This window comes from Octopus sinensis, linkage group LG21, assembly GCF_006345805.1.
Source record: "Octopus sinensis linkage group LG21, ASM634580v1, whole genome shotgun sequence".
Classification (NCBI taxonomy): domain Eukaryota; kingdom Metazoa; phylum Mollusca; class Cephalopoda; order Octopoda; family Octopodidae; genus Octopus; species Octopus sinensis.
In genome coordinates this window covers 19,688,907-19,714,782 of record NC_043017.1, presented here as the reverse complement: position 1 = coordinate 19,714,782, position 25,876 = coordinate 19,688,907, and the positions used below count along the sequence as shown (strand labels likewise).

The window sequence follows — 25,876 nt, the reverse complement described above, 5'->3', positions numbered from 1 at the left end:
TATATATACATATAGGCTTTTAACAACAGTTGGTTTCTCTTTTTGTCAGTTGTTATCGTCATCATTTTTGTTCTAAAAAACTTTCCATAATTCTTAATATTTCCTTTGTATATTATTATCATTTATTTTATTTTAATTTTTATTTTTTCACTGTGAGATATTTCCATTTAAAAATACATTTTGAAATTACGAAACACCCCCAAGACATGGGGAAGCAACATGGCAGGGAGCTGGTTATATTTTGTTAATGAATATAAATCTATATCATTCTCTTTATCTTTGATTAAATATATTTAAAGATTCGGGTGATGGTGGTTGGTGGGGAGAGGGATGAGAAAAACAATTTCTTGTAGAAAAATTTACTTAACATCAACAATATTCATCTATTTAAAATCGTATTCTTCTAAAACTTCCATTTCATTTTGTATTTTTGTTTTGCACACACACACACACCACACACCACACACACACACACCTTCATACACACACATACATATATACACACACATACATCTGCACACACACACCATATACAAACACACACATTCATACATATACACACACATACATATACACGCACACACACACACACCACACATATATATATATATATAATATATATATATATATAATATATATATATATACGCACATACATATATATGCACACACCGTGCGGTGGCACGTAAAAGCACCCACTACACTGTCAGAGGTGGTTGGCATTAGGAAGGCATCCAGCTAGTAGAAACTCTGCCAGATCAAGACTGGAGCCTGGTGCAGCCATCTGGTTCGCCAACTCTCAGTCAAAATCGTCCAACCCATGCTAGCATGGAAAGCGGACGTTAAACGACGATAATGATGATGATGCACACATACATACATATATATATATATATACACACATACACGCATATATACACACATACATGTACACACATACATATATACACACACATACATACACACACACACACATATCCATCTTTTTGGAAACCTTTTCCATTCTTATTGATGTTTCATGTTTGCATACACTACTTCTCTGAATTCAAAAATGCAACATTTATAAAGAATTTTAGATCCTTAAAATAAAAGGATTTATTTTGCTAGCACCATAACGACTCTATGAGGAGGGTTTGTTTTTTGGGGTTTTTTTGCCTTTTGCCTGACTGATGATGTCAGTCCAATATTGAGGATTTCATTATAATAATAACTAGCACTATGACCTGGCAACTGATTATAATGATAGTAATGATGATGATGATGTTGATAATATTCGTGTTAATGTCTCAGTTAGAGGTTTTGGTAATCAAATGATAAATCTCTTTTAATGATGTTTTCACACACACACACACATATACAATGCATGCACAAACACACACACACATACTTGCACAGACACACACACACCAATTGGTTTCATTGGTCAGAGAAATATATCTTCACAGAATCTTCTTTATCAAACTTGTAGTAACAGCTGTTTTGTTTCATATATATATATATATATACACACACACACACACGTACACATATAACATATATCTTTGTATAAATGTGTATATAGGGGTGTGTGAGTGTGTAAATGAGTATATGTATGTGTGTCTTTATATCAATATATATGTAAATGCATACATATGCATGTGTTTATATATGTGTATACATACACACATGCATGTGTAGTCTCTTCAAGAGAGAGAAAAAAACCATTCCACTAAGCGCCATGGTAGACACTGTTATTTCAATTCTCCTTTTTACCTTAAACTATCTTCCATTTTGCAATCACTCCATCTGGCTCACCTCCATGTACGATTGCAGATGTTGTGTTAAATGTTCTTACTCTATGAAAGAACAACAAAATCCAAAAAAAAACAATAACAAAACAAAAAAAATTTCTTCAGAAAAATCAATAAAATTCTTTGATATATTTTATGTGATATTGCTTATTGGTAGGTGAAAACACTTTGATAGAAATTTCTTGTCGTCACTGTAAAAAAAAAAATCTTTGGCATATTGTTAATCTCTTGATATAACTTTCCAAAGACATTCTGCAACTCTGCTGTTAACATGGTTCTCTGACTACTGCCTTACCAAAAGATAAACTGTTTAGAATTTCTAAAGTCGAAAGATTAACATCATGTTCCGACCATCTTTGAGTTCATGTGAAGAATTTCCTGTTTTATTTTGTGTATTTTACTGGGGATGTTGTTGTTTTGTTGTTTTCCTCTTTTTTTTTCCTTTTTTTTTTGTTTTTGTTAGATTCTATCTGTTTTTATATATTCTGGTTGTGTGTGCTTAAGAAGTTTGATTTGTGAAAACAACCACATGGTTTCAGGTTCAGTCCCACTACCTGGCACCTTAGGCTTGCATCTTGGAACTGACCAATGCCTTGGAAGAGAATTTGGTAAATGGAAACAGTGTGGAAGCCCATCATGTGTGTGTGTGGTGTGCATATGTACATGTATATATTTAAATGTATATGTGAGTATATGTATATATACATATATATATATATACATACATATAATACATACATATACATTATATATATATATATATATATATATATATTATATATTACATACATACATATACATACATACATAATACATACATATATATATATATATATAAAATAAATATAAGAGAGTGGTCACTATATGGCTCACTCTAGCACCAGTTAATCCAAAAGGTTTCAACCACAAAAATACATGTTTCCCATGAAAGTCAGTACGATTGTTAGCTCACACGGACAGGGCAAATAAAAAAAAAAATAACAAAAATACAGATTATTTGGGACAATTGTTTCGCTATTAATGAATTAAATGTAATTTTACTTACAAAAAAATCCACTTGTAGCTCGTCAGCCAAAACTATCTGGATGAAATCCACTCAATCACACGCCAGATTTTACCATAACGATAAATACGCGTGTGGTTCAATTGATTACATCCGACGTTATAATTCAAATGCGCCAACTAACAGCGTGCCAAACTTTCACGGAAAACAAATACTGCATTTAGAAATAAATGTAGCATAATTATAATTAATTAATAAGGGTGAGAGAATAGATACTAATTTAATAGTATATCTATTCAACACCAAGTGGCCTAGTGCTCCGAGAAACCTGGATTATATAATATTTTATAATAATTTAATATTTTTACAAAATAAATATAAGAGAGTGGTCACTATATGGCTCACTCTAGCACCAGTTAATCCAAAAGGTTTCAACCACAAAAATACATGTTTCCCATGAAAGTCAGTACGATTGTTAGCTCACACGGACAGGGCAAATAAAAAATAACAAAAATACAGATTATTTTGGGACAATTGTTTCGCTATTAATGAATTAAATGTAATTTTACTTACAAAAAAATCCACTTGTAGCTCGTCAGCCAAAACTATCTGGATGAAATCCACTCAATCACACGCCAGATTTTACCATAACGATAAATACGCGTGTGGTTCAATTGATACATCCGACGTTATAATTCAAATGCCCCAACTAACAGCGCGCCAAACTTTCACGGAAAACAAATACTGCATTTAGAAATAATATAATTATGCTACATTTATTTCTAAATGCAGTATTTGTTTTCCGTGAAAGTTTGGCGCGCTGTTAGTTGGGGCATTTGAATTATAACGTCGGATGTAATCATTGAACCACACGCGTATTTATCGTTATGGTAAAATCTGGTGTGTGATTGAGTGGATTTCATCCAGATAGTTTTGGCTGACGAGCTACAAGTGGATTTTTTTGTAAGTAAAATTACATTTAATTCAATAATAGCGAAACAATTGTCCAAAATAATCTGTATTTTTGTTATTTTTTATTTGCCCTGTCCGTGTGAGCTAACAATCGTACTGACTTTACTGATGGGAAAACATGTATTGTTGTGGTTGAAACCTTTTGGATTAACTGGTGCTAGAGTGAGCCATATAGTGACCACTCTCTTATATTTATTTTGTAAAAATATTATAATATATTATAAAATATTATAATAATCCAGGTTTCTCGGAGCACTAGGCCACTTGGTGTTGAATAGATATACTATTAAATTAGTATCTAATTCTCTCACCCTTATTAATTAATTATATATATATATATATATATAATTAAGTGGTACTCTGTCGGGTACAGCGATGAAGGCTCCAGTTGATCCAATCAACAGAAGAGCCTGTTCATGAAATTTATGGGCAAGTGGCTGAATACTCCACAGACACATGTGCCCTTAATGTAGTTCTCAGAGAGATTCAACATGACACAGTGTTACAAGGCTGGCCCTTTGAATTACAGGTGCTACTCATTTTTGCCAGCTGAGTGGACTGGAGCAATGTGAAAGAAAGTGTCTTGCTCAAGGACACAATGTGTTACTGGGAATTGAATTCATGACCTTACAATTGTGGGCCGGATACCCTAACCACTATGCCACATGCCTATATATATATATATATATAATATATGTTTCATTAAAAGGGTGAAATTATGATTTTTGGACAATAACTTATGAGAGAAGAGCATGTCTACATCATGTGTTCCTTTCTTTCTTTCTATGTAATTTATCTTATGTATACACACAACAGGCTTCCACACAGTTTCCATCTATCAAATTTACTTGCAAGGTATTGATCAGCCCAAGGTGCCACACAGTGGGATTGAACCTGAAACCACATGTCTACAAAGCGAGCTTCCTGACCACCCAGTTATATTTTTAAAAAATTATCCAAGTTCTTGATTATTTTCAAAATTATCTGAAACACATAGACAATGTGTATTTTAACCGGAATATAATAAAAAAAAATCTCGTCTGTTGACTAAAGACACAATATAGTACCAGCAACAGGATTTGATCTACTAATCTCTTGTCTGTGCCTTCAAGAAAAACTTATTTAAAACTATCTGAATAACAACCATTATGTCAGTCATTCTTTAAGGCCATTTCTTTATAAATTTGATTTTAGTGAAATTCATTGAAGAATTTGGTAAATTTTTGTAGGAGTTCTTTTGTTAAATGTTTTGGTTTGTTTTTTTATTTAATCTTTATTTCGATTCCAGGCCAATCCAAAAGAGAAAGAAATTTTTAATTACCTACATTCTACATTAGAATATTAAATTGAAGAAATGTATGAAAGAAATCTTTCTTTTAAATTGAGCAAAATATGGAACAGTGCTTCCAAAAGGTTACAAAAGTTTAATCCATTTAGGTCCAAATGTTTAGGTAAACACAATCTATTGAAGCACTTCATACGCACACGCATACAAGCAATCACTACCAAAGAACTTAAGGACCTTGAATTTGAAAGTAATTTATTAAATTAATATGAAACTATGTGGACTAAAAGGATTTTTTAAAAATCGAATCCAAATATGATAAATATTTATATATGTTTATATATATATATATATATATATATATATGTATATATATGTATGAATATATATGTATATATATGAATATATGTATATATATGGATGATGATGATGAATATATAATGTATATATATGAATATATATATGTGTATATATATATGTATGTATATATGTATGTATATGTATATATGTATGTATATATATGTATGTATATATATATATGTATGTATGTATATATGTATGTATATATATATGTATGTGTATATATATATGTATGTATATATATATATGTATGTATGTATATATGTATGTATGTATATATGTATGTATATATACATGTATGTATATATATGTATGTATATATGTATGTATATATACATGTATGTATATATATATATATGTATATATATATACATATATATAATTTATTTTATTTTGGGCTAAGTTAGTCTCTTGCTGCTGCAAGTTTTGCCTTTGGGTACAACACACAGTCTTCAGCCAAGTTCCAACAACTTGCTTGAGACATAATTTGCCTGAAGATTCTGTTTACCCAAAGGCAAAACTCGGAGTAGCCAGACACTTACTTGGTCAAAAGTAAACTATTAACCTCTACAGTGGTATTGAGTACTCTTTTTTTCCGATAGCCAACACTGAATGCTGTATGTGTAAATATATATAATGTACTCTGCCATGACAGTAAGATCAACAAAAAAAGTACTCCATCTGGTGAGAGATAAATTTTATTTAATAAACACACTGCATGTTCTTATGTGCTACTAATAGTTTTTTATGCTGAGAACATGCCAAACAATGTACTGTAATACATATGACATCTCAGCACAGTCATCAGGCACATCCCACATGGCATAACGAACTATATAAAATGTGAAGAAATAGGGACTTGGAATTCAGGTTGGTGCCTTATTAGCATTCTGATATAATCCAAATTAGACTAACCACATCAAATGATAGGGAACATATAGAATCGTTTACGATAAACATTTGCATGGTACTTCACTCAATAGGAAAATCCTGGGCTCACTTCGGATTTCCTACAGTATACAAAGTATATAAACAAGTCATCTTAAAGGAAAATGGAGGATTTTCCATTCTTCCTTATGATGTGCTAATTATATATAAGATTTTTATCCTTTGTTCTGTAGTGTCAGCTAAGTTTGCCTGAAGATGAATTTTAAAAGATTTCTAATTGTGTGTATGTATATACGTGGAAAGTATTCCAGATACTTCGTTAGTTATACACTGTGTCACAATGGTAACTCGTTTCACTGATTAACTTATTGGATCTCACTCGTTTATAAAAAAAGCTAAACAACATGCAAACCCCAGACAGTCGAACACTTGCATACACAGAAATTTTACCAAAAAATATCCAAGAATTTCACCATGGCCATTTTTTTCCCCCTGACCCTTCATGTGTATATTCATGTATACACCTTGTAAGATCTTTGTAGGTAGAGAAAAAGGGAGAGAAATTATAAAGTATTGTTAAAGGTCTTTTTTTGTTTTTAATTTTTTATAATACTTTTACTTTTTTTATATAAAAGTTCATTACTGGATGCTCAGATTAATTACATCCATTAATCTTGTGTGCCTTTGTTTTTGTTCATTTAGTTATTCCTCTTACTGTATTCTTCTTATTGTTTATTTTATTATTATTATTATTATTATTATTATTATTATTATTATTGTTATTGTTATTATTATTATTATAAAGGTGGTGAGCTGGCTGAATTGTTAGCATGCCAGACAAAATGCTTAGTGGTATTTCGTCTATTGCTTCATTCTGAGTTCAAATTCCGCCGAGGTTGACTTTGCCTTTCGTCCTTTTGGGGTTGATAAAAATTAAGTACCAGTGAACCACCGGTGTCGATATAATCGACTAGTCCCCACCCCATAAATTTGAGGCTCTGTGCCTCCAGTAGAAACGATTATTATTATTGTGAAGGCAGCAAGCTGGCAGGATCATAAGCACACCAGGCATAATGCTTAGAGGTGTTTTTGTCTGTCACTGTGTTCTGAGTTCAAATTCCACTGAGGTTAGCTTCTCCTTTCATCCTTTCAGGGTCGATGTACCAGTCGTCGATGTGATCGACTGTAACAGAAAGGATTATTATTATTATCATTATTATTATTATTATTAATATCATTAAGGTGGTGATTTGGCAGAATTGTTAGCGTGCTTAGCAGCAGTTTTTCTGTCTTTATGTTCTGAGTTCAAATTCTGCTACGGTTGACTTTACCTTTCATCCTTTCGGGGTCGATGAAATAAATACCAGTTACACTCTAGAATCGATGAAATCAACCATTTCCCCTCACCCAATATTTCAGACCTTGTGCCAATAGTAGAAGGGACTTTTACTATTATTTTTGGTGGTGCGGTGGCATAATGCTTAGCAGCATCCCATCCATTTTCATGGTCAAAGTTCAAATTTCGTCTCGGTCAGCTCAGTGTTTGCGGTTGACTCATGTCCCCAAAATTTCAAGCCTTGTATCTATAATAGAAAGGATAATTATTATTTTTCTAACCAACATTCTTCTTTTTGTCTTATTTATTGTTATTACTACTACTTCTACTACTACTATTATTATTTTGGTTCTTCTTATTTTAATTAGTATCATTATTGTCATCAATCTTTATTGTTATTGTTGTCATTCTTCTTCTTCTTATTATTATTATTATTATTATATAAGGTGGTGAGCTGGCAGAATTGTTAGCATGCCGGATGAAACTCTTATCGGTACTTCGCCCGTTGGTCCGTTCTGAGTTCAAATTCCGCCGAGGTCGACTTTGCCTTTCATCCTTTCAGGGTCGATGAAATAAGTACCTGTTGTACACTGGGGTCGATGTAATCGACTCGTCCCCTCCCCCAAAATTTCCGCCCTTGCGGCAAAATTTGAAACCATTATTATTATTATTATTATCATGGTTATTTTTAAACAACATTGTTATCATTATTAGTATTATTGTCATCAATCTTCTCTTTATTATTATTGTTATTGTTGTTATTATATCATTATTATTAGTAGTATTATTATCATTATTAATTATTATTATCATTATTATTATTATTATCATCATGGTTATTTTTAAACATTCTTATCATTATTAGTATTATTGTCATCAATCTTCTCTTTATTATTATTGTTGCTATTATTATCATTATTATTATTATTAGTAGTATTATTATTATTATTATTATTATTATTATTGAGTGAGAGAGCAGTTCATGCCATCAAAGTGACACTGGGGTAAAATATACGAAGCCCAATATACCCATCATGACTACCCGTCTGATAAAGGTACACCAGGCACATGCATCACAACCATATGTGCGCGACATGGTGATCTCATATCAAGATAAACAGCACATGACCTTGCAGGTGGGGCCCAGTTAGAATTTTCTTCAGGTTGAGTAGCCATCCCGCTCAAACGGTCCCTGAATAAGGGTTGCTTAAGGATGTTGAAAGAACCACCCATGTTTCCAGAGGTGAACTATTCAAACCCCAAAGAATCCCTCTCAACACATGGCTATGATGCTCCCCCACTACTTCTGCTCGTGATCAGAGATGCACATATCGTCAGCCACTAAGGGACATGCTCAACTGGTTAAGGTCAAACAACTGACAAGCAAATCTGTGGTATTGAGCAGAATATTTGCTGTAGCCCATCTTTTATACCAAGACAAAACAATGTACATGATAACACTTCCAATCAGTTAAGATCAGAAGCCATGAGAGCCACTGCCTGGTACTGCATCAGGGCATTTATTATTATTATTATTATTATTATTATTATCATTACCATTATTATTATCATTATTATTATTATCATTGTTATCTTTTAATAACATTCTTATTGTTATTAGTATTATTGTCATCAATCTTCTCTTTATTATAATTGTTATTATTGTTGTTATTATCATCATTATTATTATTATTATTATTATTATCATTGTTATCTTTTAACAACATTCTTATCATTATTAGTATTATTGTCTTCTCTTTATTATTATTGTTATTATTATTATTATTATTATTGTTATTATTATCATTAATATTTTTCTATTTTCTCTTTTCTCTTTTCCTTGCAGCTTTGATGATAGTAGCTCAATAAGCAGTGGGGATATAAGTGATACCATTGCTGAAATAAGCACAGACGAGAATCTAACCGGAGGTTCCAACTGTTCAGACAGCACCAACCCCTACAGCAGTTTGAAACGGACACCGAAAGAAGGTTCTCGTACTATGGTCAATGGTACTGTCCCACTGACTAGCAAGCGTTTTGGTATACATGGTCCTGGCATTTTGTCTTCAGATTACCAAAGTCCGAGCCACTTAGTTTCCAGCTGGAGAAAATATTCGCTGCCCCAAAACAAAGCCTATGGAGGGTCTGATTCTGGTGAGAGTGCATACGTGTACAGCAGCTTTGACCATTCTCATTGGCGGAAACCTGATGGCTCCGTTGGGCCGTTAAGGAAACTGACCAGTGTCAGCCATTCTGATCTCGGCATCAGTTTACATACAAGTTCTAGTTTCTGCGACAGCGATCGCTATTCTACGAAGAGAGATTCTGAGACAAACACTGACCAATCGTGTCTAATGGATGCCAGCATGAAAAAGGTTCACCAAAACGGTATGAATAGCAGCAACAATGGGAACAATAGTGCAATGAATGTTAATAATTACGGTTACAGACGACCGCTCAGCAACGCCAGTTCTTCGTCAGTGGGTAGCAACAAGAGTAATGGATCGAAAGACTCAGTTCCTGGAAGGATGGTAAAACATGGAGACCGGTCTTCAGATGGACGTAACGGAGGCTACGAAGTTCCAATAACGTCGATTCCTCGCCCTGGAAGCGCTCCGAAACCGAGTGGAATGTCAATGTCGGACGTGGGTCCCGACGCATATTCTAACTCGACCTTGGAAAGAAGGAAGAAATCTGGAAACCACACCCCCAAGTCTACCACTTCTTCTCAGACTGATTCTGAACTTTATAAATCGAATACTTTAGGGAGGAAACTGCTGAGCAGTCGTAATAGCATGGGCAACAAAAACGGTGAAGGTTTGTGTAACAGCACAATTATATCGAATCCGCACGCAACCTATAGCAAGCACGACTCTTCTGGCCGTCCGTATACGACTCATAACCCATGTCACCAGAGTTATTCCAATTATATATCTTTAGATTATTCCAGTCCACGGCATTCGGCTTCTGCAAATAATCCATGGTTGAAAAACAGCAATGGAAATTTGAGTTCAGTTGGCGGCCACAGCCCTATGCAAATGTCCGAAACGGAAAGCATGGAATCTATCTCTTCGACAGCTTCTAGCATTCAGGCCCAGCTCCAGCAGGCCCGTGCATTAAGCAGTGCCAGCTGTCGAATTTTGGCTCATCAAATGGCACAAAATCCGAACATGGGTTTGCATCGTTCGAACAGCATCAGGTCGACGCAGTCTGAATGCCTCTATTCAAGCAATCACCACACAATCTCTGAAGATCTGACACGCACAAATTCATATTCACAAGTCAATAGCCCCCACGAGCAGCCTTCTTCCCCCACACCAAGCAACAGCTCGCACTCATCATCTCGCTTCACCTATCCCATGACTGCTTACAATCCCAGCATGCTCAGCCAAAGCTACACTCAAAACATGGTACGGTCCAACACTCAGTCGAGTATGCCTTACAGCAGTCTTGCTTTGTCAAAGATAAGCAAAGAAGAAGATGCAAGTTGTGAGTATATATTCCTTTCATTTGTTTAAAAGTAAAATCTTTTACTAGACAACTGTATATGTGTGCGTGGGTATGTATATATATATCTGTATATATGTATGTGTGTGTGTGTATATATATATATGGTACATGCACAGATGACTTACAAGTGCTATATATATGTATATATATATATATCTATATATGTATGTGTGTGTGTGTATATATATATTTGTATATATGTATGTGTGTGTGTATATATATATATTTGTATATATGTATGTGTGTATATATATATATATATTTGTATATATGTATGTGTGTATATATATATATTTGTATATATGTATGTGTGTGTATATATATATATATATTTGTATATATATGTATGTGTGTGTGTATATTTGTATATATGTATGTGTGTGTATATATGTGTGTGTGTGCATATATGTATATGTGTGTGTATATATATATATCTGTATATATGTATGTGTGTGTATATATATATATCTGTATATATGTGTGTGTGTATATATATCTATATATTTGTTTGTATGTGTATATATATATGTATATATATATTATATATATATATATATATAAATGATATGTTATATATAAGGCGTTTTCACATCAAATTGAAGGATTACCTGGTAATTTTTGGTAGAGTACTTATTTACTAATATTTACAAGGTAGAAGAAATTGATAGTGACTTCAAAGTTTGAGTCTGCTCACCGTCAGCGGACTCACAATGACATGCAAGCCAAGGCTTCAACGTCAACTGTTTCATTGTCAAAATCAACACACACACACACACACACAGATACGTTCTTATTTATATCTATGCTCATATATAAACATTATCAGTCACACATACATAATTTGACATTCAGCATCATTTGGGGTGTTTTTCCCCAGAAGCAATCCCGCAGCAAATTTCATGGATCAACAAAACACATTCATTATATGTGTGAGATAGTTATATTCACATTACGTGAACTGCTTTTAATTCATAAGTTGATATATCCGCATGCACACACACACACATGTATATACATATGCATGCTTATTATGTGTATATATTCACATATATACATACATATGTGTGGATAGTCATTTATTGGTTTAACATTCCATATGATCCAAACCACTCCAAAAGTTCACCCTAAAAGTGGATTCATGCTTACGGGGCCATCATTCTATGATACTGATGCAGAAGTTGTAACAGCCATGTGTATGTGTATATATATTCTTTTACTCTTTTACTTGTTTCAGTCATTTGACTGCGGCCATGTGGGAGCACTGCCTTTAATCGAGCAACTGAACCCCGGGACTTATTCTTTGTAAGCCCAGTACTTATTTTATCGGTCTCTTTTGCCGAACCGCTAAGTGACAGGGACATAAACACACCAGCATCGGTCGTCAAGCAATGCTAGGGGGACAAACACAAACATACACGCACACATATATATATATACGATGGGCTTCTTTTCAGTTTCCGTCTACCAAATCCACTACAAGGCTTTGGTCGGCCCGAGGCTATAGTAGAAGACACTTGCCCAAGGTGCCACGCAGTGGGACTGAACCCGGAATCATGTGGTTGGTAAACAAGCTTCTTACCACACAGCCACTCCTGCGCTTATATATGTGTATATGTATAGATATATATATCTATATCTGAGTCGTCATGAAAATATAATTACAACATCACTTTGAAGATATAACGAATGGTTTGGAGATTAGTTGTAAGCTATTAATGATCTGTTAAATGTTTCAAATTATAGAATTAGAGATTAATTTAAATCTATTTGAAATGGAGATAAAGTCTTTGGTTCCAATTTCAAAATTCATTAAGATGATTAAAAATAACATTTGTTTCTTGTTCCTAAAACATGAAATTTTAATCATTAGATAATTGATATTTAAATTTTTATGTGTTATATTTCATTTTTCTAATAAATTTATTATATAGTATGTGTGTGTGTGTGATTTCTAATATTCTGCATGAACATATCTGGATATGGGGATATATATACACACGCACACACATACATGTATATATATATATATATATATATATATACTGGAGTAAACACATAAATGTGAAACAAGGTGGAAAAAAGAGTACTCAAATACCAGGGGTAGAGTAATATGCTTTATTTAAAAGCAGCAGAAATTCAACAAAACCTGCTACTCTGAGTTTCGCGTTCCCGTTCGTTAAAATATTTTAACAAAAACTGTCCGACGAATGGGAACATGAAACTCAGAGTAGCAGGTTTTGTTGAATTTCTGCTGCTTTTAAATAAAGTATATATATATATATATATATGTACACACACACACTATTTCATTTTTGCTTATAGTTTAGTAAATAATAATTCAACAGAGGTAAGATTTTACTGAAATGAGCCACAAAACCAGTTTCTATGTCTGCTTCCAGTTATTTCACTTGGCTTTTGTTATTAATGTTATTAGGAATCACATACACCTCAATACGTCACTTCTCAGTTCCTTTCAAATGCACCTGAGGGCTTGTGCCACCACCAAGCCAACACCAAACAAATTTTCATAATCAGATGCAAACAAAGTATAACTATACTCACCTTTATTTCGATCGTTGCTGCTTAATGTGCCTCTATTTAATTAATCCCAGCTTAATAAAGCTTTGCACATGCCAGCAAATTTATTTTTTGTCATTTACATACAAGAACGGAAGTTCGTAGTTGTTTCAAGGTCTGTAACAGATGAAGAGTAACAACACAGAAACACATGTCCTACGGTCCGATGTCATCATTCATAACCCATCGATGTGTTTTGTGTCATGAATTGTCTTCAAGGAGAAATTCTCTCCCAAGAACATTTCCCTGAAGAAATATTATGTCATGTTCAAGTGGACATGAACATGTTAAATATAAATATACATAGTTATAAGGTTTATTATATTTGGGGAGGAAGGCAACGAACTGGTAGAATCATAAGGATGCCAGACAAAATGTTTCATGGCATGTCATACTTCTTTACGTTCTGAGTTCAAATTCTGCCACGGTCAATTTTGTCTTTCATCCTTTCAAGGTCAATAAAATAAGTACCAGTTATGCACTGGGGTCAATGTAATTGATTTTGAAACCAGTGATTACTAATAAGTAAGGCAGCAGGCTGACAGAATCAGTAGCACACAGGACTAAATGCTTAGCAGCATTTCATCAATCCCTACATTCTGAGTTCAAATTCCACCAAGGTCGACTTTGCCTTTTTATCCCTTCAGGGTCCGTAAAATAGGTAGCAGCTGAACACTGGAGTTGACGTAAATGGCTTACCCTCTCAACCAAAATTGCTCACCTTTCGCTAAAATTTGAAACCAGCATATTTTGGGAGGGTCATTATGCCAGTAATAAACACATGCAATGGTTCTCATTCACTTCTTTGTTATTTACTATTAGTCAGTTTGGCTAAATAGTTGACCAAATGACTGATTACAACAAAGGAAGTGATACAAGCGCACATCAAGAATCTTCAAAACCAAGGACAAAAGCAAAAGACACAGTTGTAAATTTTGATAAATACTGGTATTTTGTTGATCTCAGTGATAGTGTGTGCATGCATGCATGTGTGTGATGAGTGCATGTGCCGCATAAGTGCATGAATGAAACTAGCTTAGAGGGTCGCAAATGCAAATCCAAACCACAATGTTCAAAATGATCTCATTGCCTCCTCCATAAATATCTTTTATATAAAATCCGTTATGTCTGTCTGTCTGTGTGTGGGTCTTCTAGGATCTCGGGTATCCTCCGTCCGATTGCGCTCAAATTTGATATGTAGATACTGACGGTATCAGAGCATGTATAAGTCTTGAAAAAATTACAAAAATCGATTCCAGGTGAGAATGCAATCGATAAAGCCGTGGGAACGTGCATTTGTAAAATCGTGTTTCTTCTTTTGCTGGACTCTCAAAATTAGGTTAAATCAGTGTTTCTGAAAGAGGAGGCTTATGGGACGGTCAGACAAGTTGTTTTGAGAAAAATGTTTGACAACTCAGCACCATCCATCGGACGGTGGGGCGTTTTGCTCGTGTATATATATATATATAAATATAGGCGCAGGAGTGGCTGTGTGGTAAGTAGCTTGCTTACCAACCACATGGTTCCTGGTTCAGTCTCACTGCATGGCACCTTGGGCAAGTGTCTTCTGCTATAGCCTCGGGCCGATCAAAGCCTGGTGACTGGATTTGGTAGACGGAAACTGAAAGAAGCCCATCATATGTATGTATATATATATATATATATATACAACTTATAAAGGGCAAAAAACGATTTGTCTATTTTTGGCATATTTGGCATTAGAACATTTTTATTTTGCCCTTGTTTATAAGTTGTTTAGAAATTTAACCTTCAAAGATATTTTTTTAAATGCTGGCCATTGATAGAATTTTTTTTTCGAAACATTTTATCCTATATTAGATATATTATATATATATATATGTGTGTGTGTGTCTGTGTTTGTCCCCCAACATCTCTGGACAACCGATGTTGGTGTGTTTATGTCCCCCACAACTGAGCGGTTCTGCAAAAGAGAACGATAGAATAAGTACTAGGCTTACAAAGAATAAGTCCTGGGGTTGATTTGCTTGACTAAAGGCAGTGCTCCAGCATGGCCGCAGTCAAATGACTGAAACAAGTAAAAGAATATACATTATATATATATATATATATATATAAATAAAATAGAGGGTACTCTTTCGTCGCCCGAACCCGCCTATCCCGAGCCTTCTGTATATACGAGTTAGAAACGATAAGGGAGAGATGATGTGGGTAACAGTTTATAATTAGGGAGAAAGATAGCATTTGCATCTAATAGAATATGAGAGAGGAGGAGAGAGAGAAAGAGAGAATATGACAGCGAGAGAGAAGGAGAAAGGGTGACGTTGTGTGTAAGAGAGAGAAAGCGTGAAAGTTGAGTGTGTATGTGTGTGTTAGAGCTAAGGCGTCTAAGGGAGATAATTGTGATCGTTCCGCAGAGTTAGCTTTATTCATTTGCATATTTAATTTTTTTCTTTTTTCTTTTTCCAGTGCATGGATCTTCATTGTCGCTAGTATCGACCTCGTCATCCATTTATTCTTCCGTAAGTATATTCTATTAAGAAACATTTTACTACATTCATGCGCTTGCATACGTTCATATATGTATAATATATATTGTCAGTTAATCATAAATTCCAAAAAGAAGCACATTCTAAGTGATAGAGCAGTAGAGTATATAGATAAAGATAGATATGGCCGGTCATCGATCTGTCTATCTATATATATATAATAATAATATTAGGGAGTAAATCCAAACTTACAGGGAAAAATTAGATTTAGGATTAAATCTAATTTTACAGTATAAGTATAAATTAAATTAGAGATAAAACCACTATTAGGCAAATCAAACAGTGAAAAACATAAACCAAAACATATATATTATCTTATATTAAACTTTTTTATACTTTTTGATAGTTATATATATATACGAATTTTTAAATATAAATTAATAATTTTAAATTTTTAACTTTGAATTTAAATAATTTAAATTTTGAATTTTATATTTTATATATTTTGTATATTATATTAATTATTTCTATGTTTTGGTTTATGTTTTTCACTGTTTGATTTGCCTAATACTGGTTTTATCTCTAATTTAATTTATGTTTATATATATATATATATAACAAGCACGCTTACATGTATATCATTATCATCATTTAGCGTCTGTTTTCCATGCTGGCATGGGTTGGACGGTTTGACAGGAGCTGGTCAGCTGGACTCCATGTCTGTTTTAGTGTGGCTCCTACGGTTGGATGCTCTTCCTGACGCCAACCATTTTACAGAGTGTACTGGATGCTTTTACATCTTTTTTTTTTTTTCATGCTAAGAGTTGCTGAAGTATGGAACAAACTGCCAGCATCAGTTGTTAGTTGTCGGAGCACTGCATCCTTCAAAACTTCCATGCTTCCTGAGATTCGCCAACACTACACCTGATTTTCTCCCCTCCATACACACGCAAGCATGTATCTGACTCATACATTGTTCGCTTTCCAGACATCTGTACATTACTGCATATGCTTTATATGCACTTTTGACAAGTTGTGGTGCACCTGAGCACTGTATACAATAATTTCATTATTATTATATGATGCGTGTTTGTATATATATATATATATACATATATGCTGAAATAAATTTGACAATTTGCATAAAAAGAAAAGAAAGCACGATATCCCACCCAAAAATAAAAGTGGTTATAAAAAATCAAAGAACATCAACTAGATTATGGCTGTTTACTCAAAGTAGCTGCTCTCACCTTTCACCATGGCCTCAAGATGACTTTGGAATCTGGCACATACATTCTTCAGTGTCTAGCTCAGCGTTTGTGTTGCAGGCCGACAGTTGATATCTTGCTCAGTCACCCCTCAACACATAGTAATCCATAGAATTACAATTGGTAGGATTTGGAGGTCAAAAATTCTCCAACAACTATTTCTGACTCTTCTCGGAAGTATGGAAGAGAGCTGAATCCTGCTGCCACACATATGGCCTTCCAGCAGCAGCTCTTTCCAGCCAGGGTTTCAGCACAGTCTCCAGCAGCTTCACATGTTTCTCTGAATGGAGCCTAAGGCCCTGTTGAAATATGTAGGGTGGCATTGCGTCACCCTTGAAACTCAGGAGTGGCTGTGTGGTAAGTAGCTTGCTTACCAACCACATGGTTCCAGGTTCAGTCCCACTGCATTGTATCTTGGGCAAGTGTCTTCTACTATAGCCTCGTGCCGACCAAAGCCTTATGAGTGGATTTGGTAGACAGAAATTGAAAGAAGCCCATCGTATATATATGTGTGCGTCCCCCAGCATCGCTTGACAACCGATGCTGGTGTGTTTACGTCCCTGTAACTTAGCAGTTTGGCAAAAGACCGATAGAATAAGTACTAGGCTTACAAAAAATAAGTCCTGGGGTAGATTTGCTCGACTAAAGGTGGTGCTCCAGCATGGTCGCAGTCAAATGACTGAAACAAGTAAAAGAGAGAGAGAGAGAGAGAGAGAGAGGGTAAAAAGAATTTGGGAAAATTTGGTTTTCATGCTGTCCATATCATGTCTTAGAGCCTTAACTGTGTCCACTGAGTATTGAGCAGCACTCGTGAGGCAGGCATTTTGATACCTGGCATAAACCATTGTGATACTGGAAATCTTTCTTGATATTTAGGTGTCCTCCATCAAAGGACATTGGAATTTTAGCTAAGCGTGTGGATTCAAAGAATTAGAAAAGTGGTCAGGAGACCAACCAGAGGCTATGATGATGAATAAGAATTATTGGATTTTTATGAGATTGCTCCATGAAGGCTGACCGTACTATTGAAGTAAGGAGACCAGATATGATCCTAGAGGACAAAATAAATAAACAGTATAATATTATAGACATTAGAGTGCCATATGGAAACCAAATGGGTGCCAAAAAAATTGGGAAATCTCAGGACTTAGCTTCAGAGTTGAAGAGACTGTGGAAGACTAAGACAGCAGTCATTCATGTGGAAATTGGTGCATTTGGCACAATACCCAAACTGCTGTCTAAGAGAATGAAATATATTGGAATCGACACAAGCACTGTCAAGCTACAGAAAAGTTCAGTCAGCTATTCTCTAAGAATCCTAAGAGCAATTCTTGAAATTTGAGAATATTCATTGTTACCTAATTAACGTAGCATGTGATATTTATAATAATATATGATGGATTCTCCTGTCGAAGATGGCGTGTGCTCATTCTGCATTTGACAAGCAACCTGCACAGATGATTTGTTTCTTGGGGTCAGCTGTGTGTGCCACACATTAGTCCACTCCCTCCTTCAAATCAACGTTACCTGAACAGGTGCACAATGTGCCATACATCAGGTGACGAAGCAATTGCAGAGCAACATGGAGTGGAGTGTTTTGCTCAAGAAAACAACACACCACCTGGTCGAGGAATTGAAACCATAATCTGCCGATCATGAGTGCAACTCCCTAACCACTAAGCCATGCATCCTAATATGTAATAATTATAATAATGATATGAGTGATACCTCTTTCAGAATTTTTCTCTTTTGTGTGTTTGTATGGTCTTTATTGCTATAAAATGAATAAAACAATGGATCAATACTGTTAAGAGACATTTAATAAAAATTGTTTTATATTTATAGGCTGAAGAGAAACATAACCAAGAGGTATGTATGCAGTTATGCTAATCTAGTGTGTGTTGAATGAGTGATGTGTGTTGTGTTACATATATATATATATATATACACACATACATACATATATATGTATATATATTCACCTACACATGTGTGCTGAATTAGCCTTTTCTGCGATGTTGTTGCAAATTATTAATTAAAAGAAAACATTGAAATAAAATTCTGGTGAATTATATTACAAAAATTGCTCTATTCCTCAATTAATACTCAATTAGATTGCTCATTACAGTGTTAATTTATCACAAGGTAGAATTATATATATTTTTGTCTGTTTTGACAAAGATTACTTCCTTTGTTTTTTTTAAGGGGTTTGTATTGTTTTATTGGTTTGTTTGTTTTTTCTGTTTTGTTATTTTATTTTTAATCAGTGCTTTGTGGTGAATTGTTTTTTTTTATTATTCCTTAAGCTCTCATTAGTCTAAGAATATGTTTGCATATATATTTATGTAATCAATGTATTAATGGACTTAGGTTTTCGCTCACACTCTTTCTGTTGAGGTTTCTGTTTCTCTCTCTCTCTCTCTCTCTTTCTCTTTCTCTCTATCTGTCCATCTATCTTTCTATCAATCTATCCATCTATCTCTCTATCTAGTGATTGATCTATCCATTTACCTATCTATCTATCTCCTTACTTGACTGTCTTTCTATCCACAAATACAATTAATATACACAAATATGTAAATTATTGGATATTAATTAATACTTCTTGATAAGCTTTTGTAGCCTAAATTAACAGCAGGTGCTTTCAGACTAATTATGTTTTTACTGTCAATTTCATTTATTCAGTTAACTCCAGCGTAAAATATTAATGCATAAATATATGTGCATGTGTGTATGTATATATATGTATGTGTGTGTGTGTATATATATATATATATACATATACACACATAAATATATATATGTGTGTGTGTATTCATGGGTGTATGTTTTGACAAACCATTGCACAATCAAAAGTTTGATCTTGTTAAATATTGAAGAATTTAGACACACACAGACACACACACATATTTGCTTAGATTTTTTTAGTTTTTTGTCATGAATAATTTTATTTTTCTCATTCCATATAAACATTTCTTTTAGTTAAGAATTTCTGCAATAAATTCCATTAGGATTTCTATAAGAAAAAAATTCTTATCTTTTTTTTTTTTTTTTTTTTAGGAAACCCTCTAAGAATTGGTTTTTGCTACTTTCACTTTCAGAATAATCTATTTCGTTAGTTTTTATGAATATTTTGCTTCACCTCTGTAACTAATAATCAAATACTATTTCTTTTCTCAATTTTTTTTTAAAATTTAATCTTACAACTGATTTTCAAATTTATATTAAAAACAGATTTTTAAGGATTTAAAAAAAAAATTTATTCATATTTCTTCCATTTTTCATTAGTTTTCATAATAATCAAACAGTTTTTTTTTTTTAAATTTGCTGCTACTGATTTTTCAAATTTATATCTAAAATCTAGATTTTACTTTTTTCTTTTAATTTATTTCTTTTATATTACATATATATTTCTTCTTTTTTTTCTTCAATTTTCATTATTATCAAATACTTTCATTTTTGTTTTTTATTTTTAAATTCAATTTCATAATTGGTTTTCAAATTTATATTTAAATCTAGATTTTAAGGTTTTTAAAAGTTTATTTACTTTATATTAAATATATTTCTTCCTTTCATTCATGAATTCTCATAATTATCAAATAAATTTTCTTTTTCTTTTCTTTTTTTTTTATTCATTTAACTTCATGACTGATTTTCACATTCATATTAAAACCTAGGTTTTAAACATTTTGAAAGCTTATTTAATTAATATAAGATTTAGATTAAGAGGCTGTGAGCTGGCAGAGTCCTTAGACCCCTCAGACAAAATGCTTGGTAGCATGTCTTCCTACTCTTTACATTCTGAGTTCAAATTCCCACTGAGGGGTTGATAAAATAAAGTACCAGTCAAATACGGTGATGGTGGGGGTCAATGTAACCATCTTGGCCCTTCCCAGCAACTTACTGGATTTCTGCCTAAATTAGAAATTATATTACATTTAGATATTTCTTCCTTTCAATTAATGCTTCTTTTCTTTGTGTGTGTGTGTGTGTTTAATTTTTCCTCTGACAATGAAAAATTATTTAAACCAAAAAATAAATAATAATAATCTTACATGTGTGAGTGTGTAATTTTTTTTTTTTATGATATTTTCAATTTGGTTTGCATAACAGCAAATATCTAGTTAAAGTTTTACTCAGTCTTTACGCAAAAATTATTTTTAAAAAAGGAAATATCTTACGTGTGAAAGTGTGAAACTCTCTCTATATTTTTATTTTGGGCTTTGATAACAATGAGTGAGTGTCTAACAGTTTTACTCTGTCGACATAAGAACACCCGCAAGCACTGATGCTTATTTCAGTTGGAATCCTTATTACCAAAAATGGTGTCGTTTGTTTGTTGTGTCGAAATGACTGTCAGCTTTCTGTTTTAACCGTTCCTTCTGTCATTCCTCATGTCCTTATGATTTCCCGTCCTTTCTTCCATTTCGTTCTATCATTGTTGCATGCTGTTTAATTTTTACAGATCCGTAAACTACGGAGGGAGCTCGACTCTGCCCAAGACAAAGTCAGCACGCTGACCACCCAGCTGAGTACCAATGTAGGAAGCCATTTGTTATTATTATTATTGTTATTGTTGTTATTGTTATTGTTATAACATTTTTAGCATCGAATTCTTCTTCAATATTCATTCCAAAAAGCAAAATTTTCCTTTTTTCGTTCTCAACGTTTGTGGTTAACATTGCATAGCATGGAGTCGTTTGGGATGCTATTTCAAGTCAGAGGTACTTCGTTAATTTACAGTTCCCCCCCCCCTCTACTGACAATAATAAATTCTTCATTAACTGTTGGACTCATCATCATAAGATTGTGGTTTCAACTCCTGGTCCAGGTTACGCATTGTATTCTTAAGCAAAACACTTCATTCCATGTTTCTCAAGTCCACTCGGTTGGCCAAAATGAGTATTCCCGCAGTCCACTGGCATCCCATCTGGCAGGGAAATAAATGTGCCACAGAAACTTGAAAATCGATCCCATGGGTCTATGTGACTCGGGATGGCTCCTTACCCTAAATGTATTAGTTTATAGCATGCAGTGGTGAGGTGCACAACAGCTCATCAGAAAAGGGTGAAAGAGGGAGAATAAAGCAGTGATAAGTCAAATGAAGAAAGACAGCCAACGATTGCAAAAAGAAAAAGTTTACAGGATTAAACGCAAGAATAGAAGGTATTGAAGAACAGAACTACTGTGTCGTGAAAAAGAGGAAAAGGGCGCATAGGTATATCAGGTGTTGTGTTGGTGATAAATAATTAAGAAATTTAATAATGCCAGGATGTGGAGGCGCATGGCTTAGTGGTTAGGGTGTCAGCATCATGATCGTAAGATTATGGTTTCGATTCCTGGACCGGGCGACGCATTGTGTTCTTGAGGAAAACACTTCATTTCACGTTGCTCCAGTCCACTCATCTGACAAAAATGAGTAACGCTGCGATGGACTGGCATCCCATCCAGCTGAGGAACACATACACCATAGAAACCGGGCCCATTAGCCTGGCTAGGCTTTAAAAGGGCGCATTTTGATTATGGAACTCTGGCATAATAATTAGCTATTTCATTGCTTGTTCCATTAAATATATTAACACTAATTTACTTTGACTAATTACTAACTTAGAATTCAAACGATTGAGAAATTCAAAAATTTATATTCCTCGTGTCTTAAAAGTTATTCCCCTTGAGTCATTTAGGTTCTGCAGAGTTATTTCCCCTTTATTCTAAATTTGGTCATCAGAACAAACGGAATAACGAACATTTGCTGATGGATTTCGAAAGTTACGAAGTAGAAGAGGGAGGCGAAGGGGGTGAAGTAGAACTTGGTGGATTTGTCAGCAGCGAGGAAATCTCTTGTCTGATCGTTTCGACCTATTAGATACAGCAGCCAAAATCTTCCTCGTATCACACTCTGGTACCTTTCTCCCTTAAGTATTCAGATTATTTGGTCAAATCTAATTGTTTTGAATTAATCCTGCCTTATCTCAAAGCTGCGAGATTTTCACGATGTGATTGCTTATTTTTAGAAGGACATTGTAGGGTAAGTGTGAGAGGACGGATCTGGTCAGTCTGAACGTAAAACAGCTGGAATATTTGAACCAGATTATGACCACTTTAAATGCTACAGGGCTAAAGGCGTTCCAGCTGTGACCATCCTGTCTTTTATTCAGACATAGTGTATCTAGGACTACATTATTTAATGTGTCTTTCCTTGTTGTTAGCCCCTGGTTAATCCTGATCCAGTGGTTCTATGATTAGCCCTTTAGCATTCAGATAACTCTATCAAAAGTAATGTTCGTTTATTTACACTGAATTAATCATGGATTATCTCGTAGCTTCGAGCGTTTGATGAAGATTGTTTATTTTTAGAATGACATTGTATGGTAGGTGAGAGAAGCCTGATTTGGCTGGTTTAAATGCTGAAGTGTTAAAGACACCTTCCCTCTTTCTGAGAAAGGGCCAATGGCACTGCCACTCCTCCTCTTCCTTCACAAAAAAATCTTACATAGAGAGTAGTTTTCTGATATTGTATCTTCTGTCTTGATAATTTCTTGGTTACTCTTTTACTTGTTTCAGTCATTTGACTGCGGCCATGCTGGAGCACCGCCTTTTTTTAGTCGAGCAAATCGACCCCGGGACTTATTCTTTGTAAGCCCAGTACTTATTCTATCAGTCTCTTTTTGCCGAACCGCTAAGTGACGGGGACATAAACACACCAGCATCAGTTGTCAAGCAATGCTAGGGGGACAAAAACAGACACACAAACACACACACACACACATATATATACATATATACGACAGGCTTCTTTCAGTTTCCGTCTACCAAATCCACTCACAAGGCATTGGTCGGCCCGGGGCTATAGCAGAAGACACTTGCCCAAGATGCCACGCAGTGGGACTGAACCCGGAACCATGTGGTTGGTTAGCAAGCTACTTACCACACAGCCACTCCTGTTCTTTTTTTTTTTTTTAATGGTTAAAAATGTTTAAATCGTATAGAAGCCCCCACACTGCCAAAGAATTGTACTCTTGGAAATACTTGCCAGAGTTCCATCATCAAAATCCTATTTTCCTGTTGACTCTCCCTTTTACATCGAAGTCAGAAAATGGAGGGCAATGAGAGATTTATTTTATGTTACAGAACTCGGCATTACCACAAGACATTCAGAAGCACAGTGCCTCCATAGTGCATTTAGGTTGCCTGATTTAATTAGTTCTTTGATTAGTAAAAGAATGCTTACCATCGTCCCCTCTCTCCACAAAGACACAAACGCACACATATACATGGGCCAACAATTGTCTTCATATTGTTGTACCAATAACAAGCAACAAACTAACAAAATTGTTACCACGGCATTTCTTCTGACTTTACTTTCCGAGGTCCAAATTCCACCGGGGTTGACCTTGTCTTCCATTCTTTTGATATGAAAGACAATAAGTACCACACCACTGGTCAATGGAATTGATTTACCCCTCTCCTGAAATTACTAGCCTTGTACCAAAATTTCAAATCATTATTATATTATTATTATTATTATTATTATTATTATTATTATTATTATTGTACCTCTGTCTTTTAAATATCCTGACAATGCAGTTCTAATCACTGACTCTTGAGAATGATTTGGAAATTTAAGTTATTTTCCTTCTCTTTTTTTAAAAAAAAAATCTCTCTTTCAGAACTTTCTAAACCATCTCTCTTTCTCTACATACATACATTCATATGTATGTATATGAGTGTGTGTATGTATATATATATGTATATAAATATATGTATATATATATATATATATATATATAATATATATTTATGTATATATATATATATATATATATATATATATATATATATATATCCACAAACTGCATGTAAAAAAGTAGACCTTAGCGTCATTGAAAGAGAGGATTAAATATGTATTTATTCAATATAAAATAGAAGCATGGAATACTCGCATCAAGTACTCAGAGTTTCCCCTGCAACAATGGATCTGATTCCTTACAATTTCCAGCCATATATGACTACTGATAAAGCCAGATAAAATCGTATCTACTACTGCCAGGGAATTCCAGCCACTGGATATGAATGTTCCATGCTTGTATTTTGTATTATATATATTAAATATACTTGTTAAATATATGCATACTTTAACAGCGTTAATAACAATACTAACAGCTAATTCTATCTTCATTAAGAACTACCATTATTATAGTTAGCAATATTTCCTTGTTCTTGTTCTTGTGATTTACCCTTGCTTGTTATTTTTCTGAAATGGTTCATTGTTTATTGTATATGAAAGAAAAAAAAAGAAAACAGGAAAAATGTTTTGTTTTATTTCAGGTTCTCACAAAATGTTTACAGCATGCTTAGATTTATTTTATAAATAACTGTATGTATGTCTATTTAAATATATATATATATATATATATATA

General features: G+C 33.9%; 1 protein-coding gene across 11 annotated transcripts in view; it reads left to right on the top strand.

Annotated features, from left to right (window-relative positions):
• The window catches only part of LOC115222805 (neuron navigator 2-like), a 510,687-nt gene that overhangs the window by 194,369 nt on the left and 290,442 nt on the right, over window positions 1-25,876 (top strand). For 9 of the 11 annotated variants that reach the window (XM_036511902.1, XM_036511895.1, XM_036511899.1 and 6 more), the window contains 4 exons: window positions 9,480-11,122; window positions 16,169-16,221; window positions 19,302-19,325; window positions 21,922-21,996. In XM_036511902.1, the coding sequence (XP_036367795.1) occupies window positions 9,480-11,122; window positions 16,169-16,221; window positions 19,302-19,325; window positions 21,922-21,996 (1,795 nt within the window). The remainder of the gene's footprint in view (window positions 1-9,479; window positions 11,123-16,168; window positions 16,222-19,301; window positions 19,326-21,921; window positions 21,997-25,876) is intronic. The other 2 variants (XM_036511901.1, XM_036511897.1) reach the window with 1 other exon arrangement.